The sequence below is a fragment of the Nelumbo lutea genome, chromosome 5 (assembly GCF_056320005.1).
Source record: "Nelumbo lutea isolate HS-2025 chromosome 5, American lotus-T2T, whole genome shotgun sequence".
NCBI classification, from domain to species: domain Eukaryota; kingdom Viridiplantae; phylum Streptophyta; class Magnoliopsida; order Proteales; family Nelumbonaceae; genus Nelumbo; species Nelumbo lutea.
Window position 1 is genome coordinate 15,545,517 of NC_142688.1, and position 18,518 is coordinate 15,564,034.

The 18,518-nt window shown below is 38.3% G+C and overlaps 1 protein-coding gene across 4 annotated transcripts in view; it reads left to right on the forward strand.

The window, feature by feature from the left end:
• LOC148850572 (uncharacterized) overlaps positions 1–18,518 on the forward strand; it is a 73,764-nt gene that overhangs the window by 39,587 nt on the left and 15,659 nt on the right. For all 4 annotated transcript variants that reach the window (XM_088945614.1, XM_088945615.1, XM_088945616.1 and 1 more), the window contains exons 5-7: positions 4,316–4,402; positions 4,509–4,648; positions 14,069–14,149. In XM_088945614.1, the coding sequence (XP_088801740.1) occupies positions 4,316–4,402; positions 4,509–4,648; positions 14,069–14,149 (308 nt within the window). The remainder of the gene's footprint in view (positions 1–4,315; positions 4,403–4,508; positions 4,649–14,068; positions 14,150–18,518) is intronic.

The window sequence follows — 18,518 nt, forward strand, 5'->3', positions numbered from 1 at the left end:
GTTGGGGAGACTTTTGATTCGTGCCAAAGAAAATAAATCCATGTGTACCTAATACAATCATCAATAAATAGTACAAAATAATTGTATCACAATCGAGAAATAATAGAAGAAGTCCAAACATTAGCATGTATAATTTCAAATGGAGAAATAGCATGCTTAGACTTATGAAAAAAAGACAAAGTACAGTTTTTACTCAAACAACAAGAAACACATGAAGTATTAAAAGTTTGCAAAGAGGGAATTTTGTTTCTTATAAAAAAGGAATTAGATGAGGAGCTGAAATAAGCATATGACTTGGTTGTGAGTGGCTTCTCGAACTCCAATGCAAATAGTCGGCCCAGCGTATGCCCCTTCCCTTTCACTTTCCTAGTGCACCGGTCCTAAACCAAGCAGCCATAAGAAGAAATAGTAAGAATATAACCTTTGTCAACAAGATGTCCAATTGAAATCAGGTTTGTAGTGAGATTTGGGACAAGAAAGGTCTTGGTAAGGGAGAGGGAAGAAGAGGGAGAAAGCCTAAGGGACAAATCATTACTACCAATGATGTCTAATTTTTCACCATTGGTAGTAACAATATGTTTGTGATGGGTTTCAGTGTTGTTCTTCGAGAGTTCTGAATAGGCCCTAGTCATACAATTAGAAGGATCAGACTTAGCAGGGGTGATATCAGAAGTTTCTCTCTTAGTCACTTGGTAAGCACGATGCTGGTTCTTTTTCTAAACACCTCTAATTGGTTGAATAGAACATTCTAGAATAATATGACCATGCTGCTTACAATAAGTGCACACATTTTTCTTTTTACAATGTAAATATGACTGAACCCTTTACACTCAGCATTGAATCTTAGATGCATCTTTATTGGCTGGTTTCTTATTTCATGGGCAATGAAAGTAGTATCAACCCCAAAATCAGCTCGTTTTCCATCAAGTCCCGTAACAGTCAAGAGTCTAGTCTCCTCCCTAAGGAGTTCACCCATCACTGAGTCTAGGTTTAGAAGAGCCCCTTTGCTCAAGATGTCAAACCTTATTATTCGTATTTAGGTCTGAGTCTCATTAGAAGCTGATTTACACTTCACTTCCAAAAGTGTTTTTGAAGGTATTTGACACATTCAGTATAATCTAAGGGGACAATATGGACTAACTCATATTCAACCCATAAATCTTGAAATCCATAATAGTATTCTTGTATTTTTCTATTCCCTTACAATAAGGAAAGATCTCAAATTCAATTTGATACTACTTTGACATGTTTGATTGATTGTAAACCTTCTCCAAATATGCATACATATCATATATAGTCCTCATTCTTCTCATAGGAACAAAAATATGGGTTTATATAGAATTCAAAATCCAAGAGACCAACTTTCCATTGTCAAGTTTTCATTGCTGAAATGCTTTCACATCAGTTTCTTCATGTTTAGTGACTTTACCATTCAAATAGCCCTCTAAACCTTTTCCCTCAACCAAAAAAAGAAAAATCAAAATGAAGCTTCCACAAATTATAGTTAGTTCCATTAAACTTCACTGAAATGACTTCTACTTTTTCAGCCTTTTTTTATCAACAAATATGACTTTTATTAATAATAGAAGAATATTGAATTACAATAGTTATAGGTTACAATACTATGTTAACCCAATCTACAAACACATACAAAATAGTTACAGTTCTGCTTGGTACACGGTAGATCTATTTGCCCCCTATTTTGCTAGGGTATTTGCCAACCCATTTGCAGTCCTTTTGACCCAACTAAATTGAGAGTTGAACCTCCTTGCAACTATGTCAATTTCTCTATAGATAAATTTGAGCTTCCAAGGTGCCGATGTGATGTTTTTAGCCCATGAAATGATCAGTAGTAGTCTCCTATTTCTAAATCCGTTGTTCCAATCTACTCAGCCATCTTTAAACCTTGAAGTACAATTAGAGATTCAGCCTATATCGAGTCACCAATACCTATTGGTCCTAAAAAGAGTGCCACAACTTTTCCTAGATGATTTCTAATCAAACCCCCTTATACCTGCCCTTCTTGGGTTACCAAAGGAACTCCTGTCAAAGTTTAGTTTTAGTTTGTTTAGTGCAGGTGGCTTCCATTCCGCTCTCACAACTTCTTTAGGTACATCTGTTTATGCTACTTCAGTCCATTTTTCTAGAATGTCATTTGTGGAGAAGTTTTTGAATAGTTCCATAGTTATCACCCAATGTGCAGTTTTGATTTGTATGGTTTCAATGACTTCCTCCTTTGATTTACTTTTTTTAGAGACAAGTCTTTGGTTTCTTTCCTCCCATATAGTCCATACATAGAAGATCTTGCTGCTTTCCATAAGCACTTTCCTCTTTTCTTCTGTTGCCTCAAGAAGGAAGGGCTGAATAGACTTACCACATTCTATGGGGGAGCCCATCTACATCCAAAGAGAGAACAAACAATTTCCCAAATACAAGAAACAAAAGAGCAAGATAAGAGTAAGTGGGGTAGGGTTTCACCACAATCCTTACAAAGGACACACACGAGGAGAGAGGCATTTGTTTCGCCTTCTTTTTTGTAGTGCATCACAAGTGTTCACCTTCCCTATGAACACTTTCCAACAAAAGGCTTGTACTTCAGGAGGGACCAGTTTACACCAGATTTCTCTCACTGGGAAGTTCACCCCCAAATGATTAGAGTGAGCAAATTGGACACTGGACTGGACGAACAATGACTGATCTTCAAGCAAAGGTATCTGAAATCCTTTAACACACTAAGAAGAAGAGTCCCACAACAAAAGAAGAAGGATTTCTTAAGAAACAAGTCCAACTAGCAAATTATTCAAAGTTTATAGTCCAAGGAGAGATTGCAGTCCTATTGGTTCAAAAAAGGGATCAAAACCCTACCAAAACAGATTGAAATCTTCAACCGAACCAAATAGTTTCTAGAGTAGGTTAGGGTGACACCAACTCTAGAGTTTCAAGATGAACCAAGCAGCCAATCAAGAGAAAATGAAGAAAACTCTACCTGGTAGGTGACCCTTTCCAAGAGAAATACTAGAAGAAGGATAACTCAAAACCTTTTCCAAACTTATTCAAACCAGACCAAGCAAGGAGATATCAGTACAACTCCTTTGGGCAACACCAAATCCAAAGTTGTATGCAGATCTGATGCTCTAAACAAAAGAACCAATTTAAGCTCTAAAGGTGATGGGTAGGAATCCATAACAGAACAGTGTATGATGTTGACTGATCAAAACAATCCATAGAAGCTTCAAACCAGATGTGAGAACTGAAGAGTAACCTTCAATCTTGAGCAAAAATCAGATGCTAGAGCTGGTACAGAGAACTTGCTCTGATAAAGGGGCTGGTCTTATAACTATAATCACCACTCAGGTAATTTCCCAAATTGCTCCAACATGCTTAGGTATTTGACCCTTGATGGATTTCACTAGTTGATATATAAAAAACAACTCAGTCCAAGACCTAGTAGTGCATCATAATCAAGTCTACGGTTAAGTGCAACTTCTCAATTTTGCCTATCTGTCTCCAAGGTTCAGGGCATAATTGGAAATTGGTACATGTTCAATGCTTCATCCAAACTCCCACTAATTGTGCTTGGGGTCTAACCTAGCAGCTGAGACAAACTGCTCTACCAATTCGACAATTCATCAAATTCAACCTTATCAAAATAGACTCCCCAAGTCTATCCAATAGTTGAGAACATTTTAAACTAACACAAGTCTCATAAGTGTCTACTTTAAGGAGTAATTCATAGAAACATACCAATTGAGCATAAAACAATAATGTTCTTATATTATTTATGTTGAAATGTTTGTGTACATCAATCCGATTGGAGCTAAGGGCATATATTGTCTAACATGTGTGTGTATGTGTTGCTTTTATTTGAGTTATTGTTGGCTCACAATGCAGATATATGAGCAATTGGAACTTGGAAGTGTGTCCATCAATTGCATTTGAATAGAAGGTAGAGACTTCTATGGAGAAATCTTTGTTATTAATCAAAAAGAAAATTTACCCCAAAAAAACATCTATACTTAATAAAACCTTTTTTTACTAATGAAAATGGGGAAAGTTTCTCCCTCTGGTTTTTTCTAAAGTATCATTATAGGCTTCCTAGAGGTTGCATTGTATCTTCCTGTTATTCTGGGGTTTTTGTCAATCTACATATGAGGAAGTTGAATGAATGTATGTTATAGTCTATTTGCTTTTTGTGTTAACATATTGGCATTGTATCTACTTCAGCTTTTGGTAAGTATACTTGTAATCTATTTATTTCAAATATATGGCTTAACAGGAATTTCCTTTCTATTTTAATCTTGGTCTGTTTCATTAGATTGCCCAGGTCACTTCAAATCAGATGTCCAAGCGTGATCCTTTGAGACCCTACATGGATGTGATTGATAGCATGTTGCATCAGATGGTACTTCTTGTATACAAACTCGCACATAAGAAATTCAATGTCAAAGATGTGGAAAACCTTATGCTTTTTATACTATTCTCTAATTTCTTGGTTTTTTTTTTTCTAGCTTAGAGAAGACCCTTCCTTCAAACCACAAGGAGGTAGGTTGGGAGAAAATGATATGGACTATGATGCTGACAAGAAATCAATGGCCACACTCAGGAGGCAACTTAGGAGAGCAAAAGAGGAGTACTATCGCTACAAAAGGTATTGCAGTAAAAGGTTTGCTGACCCTGTTTGCTTGTGAAGTGTGTTCATTAATATAGAGGTTGACCTAGGATTTTTTTTTTTTTGTTCATTGAAAGTGATTTTATTAATAAAATGATATGAGAATTAGTACAAAGATTGGGTAGCCTCGGCTATCCCAACGTCCAATAGCATTCCACCTAAGATTTGCTTTACAATTTTACAACAGAGCCCAAAAACAATGTTCCCTATTAGCCCCTTACTTTGCTAGCTGGTCCGCAAACCCATTTGCTACTCTTGGAGTTCATTGAATTAATAGCTGCATATCCTTTGTAATGTGATTATTTTCTTGATCTCATTTCTAAATACCCATGGAGTCTTTCCATCCTACTTTGGAGTCGCCTTCTACAACCAACTTTCTCACACCTATTTCCATGGCTTTTTGTATTCCGAAAACCATTGCTTTTAGTTCAGTTGTAATGGAGTCTCCCCACCCAATAGGGCTGGAAAAGAGTCCTACTACACTCCCCATGTCATCTCTTATGACCCCACCAATTCCAACCATGCCCGGGTTGCTAAAATTGCTCCCATCAAAGTTTATTTTGAGGAGTCCAAATTCAGGAGGATCCTAACTTCTTACTGCCTTCTTTTTTTTTTTCAGATGACGAGGATGCTACAGTCCTCCAGTTCCTGATTATATCATCCACAGTACAATCTGAGAATAAATCCATCAATTTTACCCATGAGATCACTTTTAACATAATCCCTTCTACCAGTAATTCCTTGCACCTTTTCCTTCCTTCAAAATTTCTTTGATTTCTTTCCTCTCATAACATCCAAAGTAATGTTGCACGTGTGCATCTCCACAAAGTTATTCCTCTTCTTTTTGGCCACCTGAAAGTGGAGGCTTCAAACAGTCTTTTCAAATTCACCGGGGTATCCCGCCTGCATCCAAAGAGAGAAAAAAACCAAACCCAGATGCTGCTAGCTACATGACAGGAAACAAAAATATGAAGAGTAGTTTCACCATTAGATTCAAACAAACAACACCAATCAGGTGAAAGGCACCAACTAGGCCTCTTCCTATGCATCAAATCACAGGTGTTAATTGCACCATGACCTCCCAACAGAAAGCACCCACTTTAGGGGGAATAGGGCGACACAAAACTTATTGGACTAGAAATTGGACCCCAGGTTGAAAAGATGTCAAGGTTTTGGAGGATGCACAACTGAAAGCTCCAAGGGGGTTAGGAAACCAGATTCTAGTATCTTGCTTAACAAGGTCAATAAAAACCCCATCAAGCAACTGAATAATAGAAGACACCAAATCCAACTCTGAGTCTTACACATTTCTGCGGAGACCCAGATTCCATGCAAAACCAAACTGTGAAGGAGAAGGGGACAGAAAATCAGCAACCGGTTTGCCCTTAAGGCAGGACATGGCATAAATTAATGGGAATAAGGTCTTTAAAGAAGAGTCACCCACCCATACATCTTCCCAAAATTTAATTTTGTTACCTGAGTTGAGATTAAACCCGACATGATTGAGGAACAATGGGAGGAGTTTGTGAACCACTTTCCACGGTGAAGCACTAGAAACCTTATAAGACACTCCAACATCCCAACCATTTTCAGAGAGCCCAAGAATACTAGTCACAATCTTGTGCCACAACCTGTCTGTTTCTTGTGGGTACTTCCATAACCACTTTCCTAGTAGAGCCTTGTTCTTTTCCTTCAACATTCTTAACCCCAATCCTCCAAATTCTTTCATTCCAGATACTAGATCTCATCTTACTAAATGATTTTTCTTCTTCTCGCCCGGTTCCCACAAAAAGTCCCTCATTATTCTCTCTAGTTTCTTTCTCACAGCTTGAGGCATGCTGAACATCAAGAGATAGTAAATTGGTAGATTTGCTAGGGTAGACTTAATAAGAGTAATCCTTCCCCCTAGAGAAATATTTTTCCTTTTCCACACAACGAGTTTTTTTTTCAAACCTTTCCACAATTGAATTCCAAAAACCTATGCTTCTTGGATTTGCACCAAGGGGGAGGCCTAAATACTTGAGTGGCCAATCACTATTTAAACATCCTAGCTCAGCCTACACATTAACATCTTGTGCTAAATTGATCCCTATCACCTGACTCTTATTAAGATTCATTCTCAGATTTGTCACTTTTTCAAAGAGTTTTACCATCATTCTTAGGTTTATTGCTTCTAAATCATCTCCAGCCTCACAAAAAATAATGATGTCATCCACGAATTGTAGATGAGTTAACACCACCCTCTCCCTTCCTACTTTCCAACCCTTTAACAAACCTATATCCTCTACCTTTGAGATCAATCTACTAAAGACCTTAGCTAAAATGATGAAGAGGAAAGGGGATAAAGGGTCCCCTTGTATCACTCCTCTTAGGGCACCAAAGAAATCATTGATTGCACCATTTACCAACACTAACAAGTGAGAAGATTGTAAGCATCATTTAATCCATTTACATCATCTTGCTCCAAAATCACACTTCCTTCATGCTTCAATTAAGAACTCTCAGTCCACCAAGTCATAGGATTTCTCTAGATCCAGCTTATACACAATGCCCTTCCTTCCTACTATCATGAAATCCTCCACATACTCATTGGCAATGACTATTTAATATAATATTTGTCTATCTTGGATGAAGGTTCATTGGAATTGAGATATGATTGATGGGAGGGCCTTTTTTAACCGAAGGGAGATGACTTTTGCAAGGATTTTGTACTGACCTGTCACCAAATTAATTGGCCTGAAATCCTTGGGGTGGTAAGCACCAAATTTCTTGGGGACCAACACAATAAAAGTGGCATTTACCCCTTTACTTACAATCCCCCCTATCATAACACTCCTCAAAGACTTGCATTAAATCATCATTTAGCCACTCCCAATAGTCCTGGTAGAAAGCCATAGTGAATCCATCAAGCTTGGGAGCTTTAGAGCAATTCATAGATAAAACTGTTTCCTTCACCTCATTTAATTCAATATTTCTCTCCAAGCTTCCTACTAACGGCAACGTCTAAGATTGACCAATCTAAACCTTCCAGCTTCATTTTCCTGAAATAGGCATTCTTAAGATTGATTTAAAATGATCCACCAAAGCCTATGCAATCTCATCATGATTAGTTATTGTGCGATCCTCCACTTCTAACATAGAAATCAGATTATTCCTTTTTCTCCCGTTCACAATCATGTGAAAATATTTTATGTTCCCATCCCCTTCTTTGATCCAACGCACTCTTGATTTCTGCCTTCAAGTCATTTCTTCTCTAAGGAGTGTGGATTCTAGCTATTTTCTTAAATTAAACCTCTCTTTCCCCTACAACCAATGAACGTGATTCCTCCTTATTTATTTCTTCAATTATGTTTATTATATTAGCCTTCCTCTCTTCTAATCTCCTGAATTTATTAAGATTCTATTCATTGATTTTTACTTTTAAATTCCGAAGCTTCCTACGGAATCTAATCCCTTCCTACACAGCTTGAGGGTTCTCTTCTTTCGACCACTCCTCAACCTTACACACAAACTTTGGGACCGTTAACCACATGTTCTCAAATCTGAAGGGCGTCGACTCTTCCCCGTTCATCCCTTGCCCGATACATATTAACCAGTGATCCGAGATGACCTTGGGTAGTGTCCTGCCCACCATGTTAGTCCAATGTTCCTCACAATCCCAAGACACAAGAAACCTATCCAACTTTGAGCACATCGGGTTCTCCTGACAATTAGTCCAGGTATATCGTATTGTCCAATCCCGATTTCCTTCAATTCAAATGTGTCTATAAAATTATTAAATCTTTCATGCTGGTGGTTATCTTTTGTCTCAGATTATTCGATTCAACAGTATGTCTAATCACATTAAAGTCCTCTCCCCCTAAAGCATCACGACCTTGCCACAAACTTCTCACATCTGCCAGTTCTTTCCACATCTTATTTCTTTGCCTACGAATTAGGCCCATAAACATTTGTCAACACCTAGTTAAAATTATCATTCAGATTCTGTAGTTTTATTGACACTGAGAACCTACCTATTAATTTCTCTACACATTCCACCGTATTCTCATTCCACATAGTGACTATTCCTCCTGAGGCACCACACGACAGAGCCATGGTCCATCCAATGTCTCTACCTCCCCAAACACTCCTTACCCACCTTCTATCAATCTCATGTGCCTTAGACTCTTGGAGCATCACAACATCTGGCTTTTCTCTCCTTAACACTTCCTTTATGAGTCTTCTCTTTGCTACCATCCCCAGTCCTCTAACATTCCAACTTATAATCTTTATTTCATCATCACATCATTTACCCGTGCCTTAACTTTTATCTTCAACCTCTCCTTCCACCTATTCCACCATCCTTCACCCTCTTGCCCCACCCTCTTTGTTTTTTTTTCAGCTCCCTTACTTGCCTCATGCCTGGTTTTCTTCCTTCGGACAACTTTTCTTCTGAATCTTGTCTTGGCCTAATTACAAAATTTTCAGCCCCATCTTCTCAACCCATTTCCTTAGTGTTATTTCCTCATCAGATTCACCCTCCCCATGACCCTCAGCTTATTTCCCTCTACCTTCTACCACCCATGTTTTCCTCAAGGTTTAAAATGTCGATTTCAATGGAAATGTCACTTACCAAAATATATGACATATGTCGAAAATGTCCAGGGGAAATATTATAAAAATTAGAGACATTGTAGAAATATTATGAAATATGTGGAAATATGCAATGATATTTTGTAAAATGATAAAAGAAACATTAATACATATTTCTAGACTATTATCTTATTCCCAACCATTATATAAAGCTAAGAAACTAAGATCAATAATTAGTAAATGACGATTTACTGATTTATTATGCATTTTTGATGTTTTTACAAGGTTATCTGATATTTTATTTTCGTATTTTACTTTTGATTTATTATAAATTCTAATATATTTATTTCACACTAGTAAATAGAAATACATTTATTCTGATTTTTAAATATTCAAGTTATAATACATTATGTTTTATTGTAAATTTAATATACCGATTCTCCTTTTTGTAGTACTAAGATTATGATAAATTCTGATTTCTTATAAAACTTAATGAATTTATTATGATTTTCGATACTAAACTTATAATAAATTATGATTTAGTATAAAATTTAATAATTTTATTCTGATTTTTTATATTAAATGTAAAATATGATTTATTGTAAAATTTAATAAATATATTTTTTATTTTAATAAATATTTTAAAAAATACTAACTAGTTAATATTTTAATACTTGAAAAATATTTTATGTTTTATATTATAAAATAATTAACTTATTCTTTTGTTTTTATATTTTGTTAATTATATTTTATAAATTTTTTATTTAAAATATTAAATAGAAATTATTAATGAAATAATTTATATTAACTATATTATAATAATATAATATACTAATATATTATATTATTAATGTACATTAGTACACATCCCATGATAAGTATCATTCTTTTGGACCAATTTGATCGATATTTCGAAATAATGTAAATTTTATATTATCATCCATTTTCGTGCTTTTGAGCCTAGACATCGACATATGTTGGGCGAGATTAGTAACATTTGAAACCATGATTTTCCTTCCAACATCTTTCTCTGCCATTCCCTACAACACCGATTAATGTTACCTCCGGCATCACATCACTTGCTATCTCGTCAGATAGCACAATTATTATTAATAAAAACCGAATTCGCACAATTACCTTGCATACTTAGTAAACCTGGGTTGGTTGTAGGATGGCTCAGAGGGGACACAAAGATGCGTCTCCGGTTCCCGACTCAGTAGGTTTTGCTGGGTGGTCAAATTCTTTCTAAATCATATGGCCTTGGCCTGGGTCTGGCACTTTGACCTTGCTTGGCGCGTCGGTGTTTATCTCCTGACTCGCCTCACTCATTCCTATTGATCTTCCCTGACGCTATCTATGGCTCTAGGTTGGTTCCTTCTCCTTTGACGGCAGGTTTTCTACAGTGTCCGATGTCCTTACGTCTATCATCGGTTTCAGACTAGACTGAAACTGAGAGGCTTGATCCTCTAGATTAAGGTTGAAGAGGGCCTCCATGTTGCCCAGTTCATGAAAATGGTCGCTTCCAGCTATGGAGTTTTCATCCGAACGAGAAATCTCAGATTCTTCCTCCGAGTCACACCAATTTGACTCGCTTTCTACCTGTGTCTCATTTCTCCGTCTAGAAAATCTTGGATTAGGGCGCTCTGCCACCCTCTTAGGCCGCGGATTCCATCTCAGGCCGCACCAGTTCTGTATACTATTCGACTTCAGAGGTGTTGAAGACGATGATAGACCCTTGAGATTGTCTATCAAAGGTCCAGTGGGTTGCCTCACGTGATGACTTAAGAAGTCATGTGTCGCCTTACTATCCTTTCGGTGGGCCGAGTTAGATGTCTTAGACCCGGCTCAAACCACAGGATAATCTAAGGTCTGGCCTTCCTTCGTCTTACTCCCTTGTGGGCCCACCCCACTCTCTACACCGGTCGCTTTCATTGATATCTCCCGCCTTCCTATCCCCATTTTTTGCACAATTCTTTTTCTGGAGTCCGAACCTTCTAGAGTTTTGACTCTTTATCTTCCTTAGAAGTACACGTCTTCACCTGTTTTTTACGCAAGGGTCTTGTGGCTTCTCTGTCACCATCATGTGTCACCCAGACTGCCACGTCACCATCTTCTTCAACCTTTGATCTCCCATTCCAAGTGCTGCTTCCAATTCCAACGCAACCCATACCTTGCTCCACATGCCCTCAGCTAGCAGTTCGAATGATCGTGGGACGGCATTTGGCTGGGTCATATGACGTGGCTCATTCCAAAGGAATTCCGGCTTAGATCTCACTGCTCCAAACGTCGCCACGGAAGCCTTATACAAAGTTTAGCAAGGCGCCCATGTCCCGTCGACCACTCCGCCCGAAGATCTGCAGGCCAGGGCAAGTAACGCCGTTGCAACCCATCATTTTCACGCAAGATGGATGCTCTGGCAGAAGTCACTCCTGCTATTCTCAGCCCAACAGCCTTCAGGTCCGTTTTCTTGTAGGAGATGAGAACTCCACCTAACGCAGTTGCGATTGTCTCCAGCAGGCATTTATTTACGCCATAGATTGAACGGTAGGCCTATCAATTTCAATCGAAAGTTTCCATTGTTGAAGGTCTTCGAGTTATAGGAGGAACACCATTTCTCCACCATTATAATGCCCTCCTCGTTGTGAACTGTAGTGAAGTCTACCTCTTCCAATCCCACATCCAATATCGCCTTGTTCTCTTCAAATGGCATAAGAATGACCGTTCGTTTCAGCCCCAACTTCTTGGATACTTCTTCCAGCACGTGTTTCTAGTCTCTCACTTTGTTTTTTTGCAGAGGGCACTAGTTTCCTCTTCCAGTCTTCACTTTCTCCTTCTATCATTATCTTAGGAACTGGGGTGGATAGGGATACCACTGTGTTATCATTTTCCTCTGTGTCATTTTCTAATCCCAATTTCTCCAGTCTTTTCCTTCTCTCCTTCATTTCCTCCTTCGGCCCCACCTTTTTCTCCATCGTTTTGTCTTCTTCTTGCTTCTGCTTTTCCACCTGCTCTCGAAGCTCTGATCTTCGGATCCTGGTTACAAGTCAATGCAGCTCATTAGCTAACCCGATCCATCCTCCCAGATTTCTGCTTCTGGTATAACAATCATCTATTTTCTCCCCTTTTCAAATCTCTCTTCCAGAGCCACAAACCAACCTCTCAAGTTCCTTCTTCTACTGGCCAGGTATTCTTTGCTAGGTGATTTGAAGTTGTCTCTCCACTCCGAGCACCAGCTTACATTCACTGCTCCATCAAGGAAGCTTTGGAACCAGAATATCGCCTCCCCTACCAGGAATACTGTCCCTTTTCTACCTTCCCTAATCTTTAACGTGATTACCTTTTGATGAAACATCTCCTCCAACAGCAGTTCTTTGGATTCCACCTTTATCCTCATTTTCCTTACCGGCGAGAACTCTCCTTCTCCGGCACGAACCATCTTCTGTTGTCCTAGGATTACTGGACATTTTATTTCATGATCTATCCTAGTGATTTTATCACTATTGACAAAGAACATTCACAAATATGCGTAACTTTTCTTGAGCTTCCCTTGTTTATGTAACCAATATTTGCCAGGGGCTTGTACTTGCACCCTGTCTCCTTTTTATAGAAAAAAAAAATTATTGGATATACAAATAAGATAATCTCTACTCTCCAAAATAAAGATTGGTAAGCAGAAACCAGAAACAGCCAATGGCTGACCAATCCTCCTAAGCTTTTGGAACTACTTCTAGCATTCAGTTGCAAAATGATATCTCTTCCTGTACCTAACATACTCCATTCTGGGGCATTTTTGTGTACCCCCAATCTTGTCAAACTGTCAGCCAAAATGCTAGCTGGCCTAGGGATCCATCCAAACAAGAAATTCAGATTGGATACCTGGTATTTGACCTCTCTGATTAGAAATCCAAAGATCCAAGGACCTTCTTTACCTGCACTAGATAAGGTCCCTGACAAGGGAATTAGACTCTTATTCCATTCGGTTCAGAGATTGGCTAATAGTTTGGTGGATGAATTGGCTAAACAAGGGGGAAATAGGGGTTAATTTTACTGGGATTTAATTGTAACATATTTTTATGGATGTGGAGGAAATGGTTAGGTAGAGGAAATGGCCAGCCTACTGATGGTAACGGTTGGCATTATTTACATAATATACTCTTTTGTTGTAGTAGTATTACTAGACGGTTAACAATAAAAGAAGACTATTTGCCTTCTGCAGACTTTTGCACATGGATCTTGCTCAGTGGTCATAGTATGATACTTTTAGGCAATTGTTATTACTTTTACTGGGCATTGCAGTTGGATCATATTTATTTGTAGTTTAGGGCATTTAGTAGCATTGTAGCATAAGTATGAAAAATTCTTTTACGGTTGGATGTTTTAGGGTGATATAGACTGAAAGATGAAATGCCTGACTTAAAGCAAGCCAAAATTTATAGATATAGAAATCAAAGCTATCATTTTACCCAAGACACAATTTCCTATCTTCAAAGTGATTTTGTGTGTGTGTGTGCCTGTGTGTGTTTAGTGCAAACCAAATTGTATTGATGGCTATTTAACATTTTTCAAGATGTGCATTGTTTTGGGCTTTACTTATCTGAATGTGTACAATGGGTTCACGTTTTGACTAAATGCTGTCTCATAATATTTCTGGTATAAGAAGGAAAATTATTCACTAGCTAATGTGAATTCTGAAATTGTCTGCTCAAGTCATGCAAATCTCCTTCTGCCCTTAAAGATGAAATTTCTATCAAAGAAATCTTACTTGGCTGTTGACATGAAGTTCATTTTAATAATTGGTTATATCTGATTAGGTTTAACATTTTGCAGTGAGTATATGACCTTTGTCATAGAAGCTCTTGAGCTAGAAGATACAATAAAGAATTACGAGCGTCGCAATGAAACTGGATGGTTTGTGCCCTAATCATGTGCTTATGTCTTCTTTCCATAGTCTCTATATGCCTCTTGTCTGGCCAAATTTTTTCTTGGTATACTAGTGCATTAAAATTTTCACTACCTTTATTAACAAACTGGGAGCTCTACACATGACAATAATCTTGCTGAGACACAATTGTGTCATTTATATGATTTTTTATTAGCATCACCTCCCGATAGACAAATGGAAAATCATGCCAGATGAACTTGCAATACATTGTTTTCTCCTCTGAACTTTGTTCGCCTGTGGCCATTTGCGGGAAGGTATTTACCCAAGTTTTCGTTTGATGTTGCATATGTCTTTGATCCACTTCCACGGGATGCAGGAACTCTACTGCATGTATGTCTAATGCTAGTAGTTTACTTTGTATCTTTTTATAACTTCTTTTCTATTAATCAATTCAATTTAATTTATTATTGCAATTAAAATTTTAGGGAAAATCTAAGCTATTGGAAAAAATATGGTACTGGAAGAGGTTTGACCAATCAAAGCACCCCTTGTGAATTATGATGAACACTACCTGATTGGTCACCTTCTTTACGAAAATTGCTTGATTGGCTCTAAGTTTTTCTGGTATCATGTCTTTCCAGTATAATAGTGAACCCCAAAATGTTTTCATTGATTGAATTTTCCTAGTCAGCTAAGATTGGCTTTATTCATTGTTTTGTTTTGTCATTTCCAAATCTTATTTAATTTTTTTTTCTGTCACTTAATTTTTGAAACCATCTTCTGAGTCTGTTTTGTTTGAAATGTTGTTATTCTTTAAAAGATGTTGATATTATTTCTAATCATTCAACAACTTACCAAGTTTGCTAGTCCTCCCACAATCCAACCCTAGAAATAGTAGTAGAGAAGTTTGAAAGATCTGTTTTGATATAAAAACTGTGAAAGAAAGAAGAAAAGAAAGAGAAGAGAAGGTTTGTGCAGAGAAAATAAGAGGAGAGAGATTGAAGAGAATGGTAGAAGCCAAAATTAGGTCTGGCTACCCCTTTCATTAGCTTATATACTCACAAATAAAAACAAAGTACAAAGACAAGTATGCCCTTGGTAAGTCAGCTACTTGTAAGAACTGAATAAACATTCCTAACTTAAAACATAAACTAATGGGCCTTGGGCCCAATAACTCCCTAACTATGTTATGTAAATAAAAACAAGTGATATCAACCCAAAACTCAACACTCCCCCTCAAGTTGGGAATAGATGTCACACATTCCCAACTTGCATAGATCATGCTCTAGCTTGTTTCTTGCAATTAGACTTGTTCATGGCCCGGGCCGACCCCCAGATGGGCTTGAACACATATTTGAGCCCGCGGGATTGAACTCGGGCCTAAAAGCCCGAGCCCGACCTATAGGTTAAATAAAAAAACCCTAATATCCTAACCCCTCTTTCATTCATCTCTTTCTTGTTTATGCCATTTAACCGAACCTCTTCTCAGTTTTCACAGTCACTCACAACCTCACACTCTCAGGCAAACACAGACCGGTGGACACTCACTGGAGCAACCAGTAAACTCCGGCAGACCAACATGAGTCCTCTCTCTTTTAGACACGAACTCAACACTGGCAAACACAGACCGACGGTGAGTCCTTTCTTCTGTTAGGCCAGGCTTCGGGCTTTTTATTAGGGCCGGGCTTGGCCCATGTTGTAGGCTTGTTGGTCGGGTTGGGCTCGGGCCTAACAAATCCTATTTATGAAGAGTAAAAGCTTGGCCCATAAACATGACACATTTTGTAAGAACATTAGCAAGCTGCAAGTCAGATGCAACATATGGTAAGCAAACTTCTCTGGATGTCACCCTTTCCCTTATAAATTGTCTATCTACTTCTATATGCTTCGTCCTATCATGCTGAACTGGGTTGTAGGCAATGTTAAATGTTGCTTGATTGTCACAGTATAGCATCATAGGTTCTTCGGCCTCAACTTCAATCTCCCTTAACAAGGAACGAACCCAAAGGAGCTTTGAAACACCATGTGCCATGGCTTTGTATTCAGCTTTTGCACTTGGCCTTGCCACAATTGTTTTTTTTTTCTTACTCTTTCCATGAAACTAGATTACCTCCAACAAGAGTGTAAACTCCTGATGTAGATCTCCTATCATCTAGATACCCTGCCTAATCAACACACCGATGCTGAACTCGTGCGGTAGGCATGTATTGACTCACTACACTCACTACATAAGAGATGTTTGGTCATGTCATACTTAAGTATAGCAACCAGCTCACTAATCTTTGATACCTTCCAACATCCTTCACTAGTTCACCTTCCGAAGCATTTATCCTATGGTTTTGATCATTAGGTGTATCAATTGCCCTTGTCCCAAGTTTTCTCGTCTCTTGTAATAGATCCAGAACATACCTCCTTTGTGAGATGAAGATCCCATGCTTAGACCTTGCCACCTCAATGCCCAGAAAGTACCTTTAGCTCCTCAAGATCCTTAATCTAAACTCCTTGTGCAAGTTCTTCTTCAAGGTATCAATCTCACTCAGATCATTTCCTGTTATTATAATGTTATCCACATACATTATCAAAACACCGGTGACCCCCTCCTCTTTACAAAAAGAGTATGATCAGATTGAGTTTGAGTATAGCCAAATACAACCAATGCACTTCTAAACCTATCAAACCAAGCTTTCGGTGATTGCTTCTTCAATCTACATACCTTTCCTTTATCCACATCATTGCAAAAGCTAGTTGGAAGGTCCTCTTGCAAGTCCCCATTAAGAAAAGCATTCTTCACATCAAGTTGGAAAAGTGGCCAACAGTATGTAGCTGCTAGTGATAGAAGAATCCAGATTGAACTCATCTTTGCCACTGGTGCAAAAGTCTCCAAGTAATCTATGCCATAAGTCTGAGTGTACCCTTTTGCAACTAGCCTCTCCCTGTACCTTTCTATACTCCTATAAGCCTTGTATTTCATTGCATAAACCCATCTACATCCAATTGCCTTCTTGCAATCAGGTATATCCACAATCTCCCATGTCTAATTTTTAATCAATACTTTCATTTCCTCCTGCATAGTTGTCTTCTACTCAGGTTTGGAGAGAGCCTTACTAAAACTCTTGGGTATAGACATAGAGTCAAGGGAGGAAAGGATGGCTCTATATGAAGGGGATAATCCGCTATAGGAAAGATAGTGTGAGATGCAATGGGCAGTACACTTCCTTTTCCATTTCCGGATTGCAATAGGGAGATCTAGGTCATCTGCAATGGTGTTAGGAACAATGATAGTAGTATCAATAGGAATTAAACCATCAGAGGAAACAAAAGGCATACCTGGGTCTTTGTCATATCAACATGGAATCTCTAATGAGCCAATAAGGAGTGATGTGGGTTCCTCTGCTGTGGAATCAACCTTCTTGTGTTGTCGTAGGCATTGTCATGTAAAACACTGAGAGGCAGGATGCAATAGAGGTGGCAAAGTGGGTGAAGTAGATGGGTTAGACATTGGAGTGGACAAAGGGGCTGGAACAAGAAGTGGTAACTCTATCTCTACAAGAGCAAAGGTTCTATGAGGAGAAAATGGTGGAAATGTTGGTCATATGTTCTAAGGCTCCTAAGTCTATAATCGAGGGAGGTCCCCCTTACCTGTGTAGTGGATACATAATTTACAGTGGCATGTGAACTACCTATATGTGCAAATGAAGTAGAATGGCTACCTCCTGATCCACCTGCACCTTGTTGTCCACTTGATAATGAGTCGGAATTGGTTGTATCTCTCTGATTCAGAAACTGTCCATATCTTTCCAATTCTACCCTCACTACAGTTGCTGCAACAGAATCTAGAGAAGCTATAGTAGGCGGTCTTGATAGATCACCAGTCACTGTCATATTCACATTTCCCTTCTTGTTTTTGAGTTGGCTCAGTATAAGGTGTGGGTAAAGCTTCTAGTAGGTATCTCTGGTATGTTTAGGTTTCTTACAGTAGTCACAGATCATGTCCTTCTTGTCCTCCTTCCTCGGTTCATTTCCACCCTTGTCCCAACTTGGCTTAGGCTTCACTGTGCTAACTATAGTTGACTACTCTTAGGTTCCTCATCATCACATTACTCCTACTTTCCTCTCCAGACACAAAGTTATATGCCTAAGAGAGAGTTACATTCGAGAAAGAATATGATGTCGTGCAATGTCATACTCAGGGTCAAGCCCTGCTAGAAACTCAAAAACCTTATTCTTCTCTACTAGTTTCTAATAAGTCGTTGCATCTTTGCTACTTTCCCAAACCACAGTCTCAATATGATCTCTCTCTTGCCATAAGGTTTTGAGGGCTAAAAAATAAATAGAAACATACTTGTCTCCCTATCTAGTAGCAATCACCTGGTTATATGTTTCTACTACTTCATC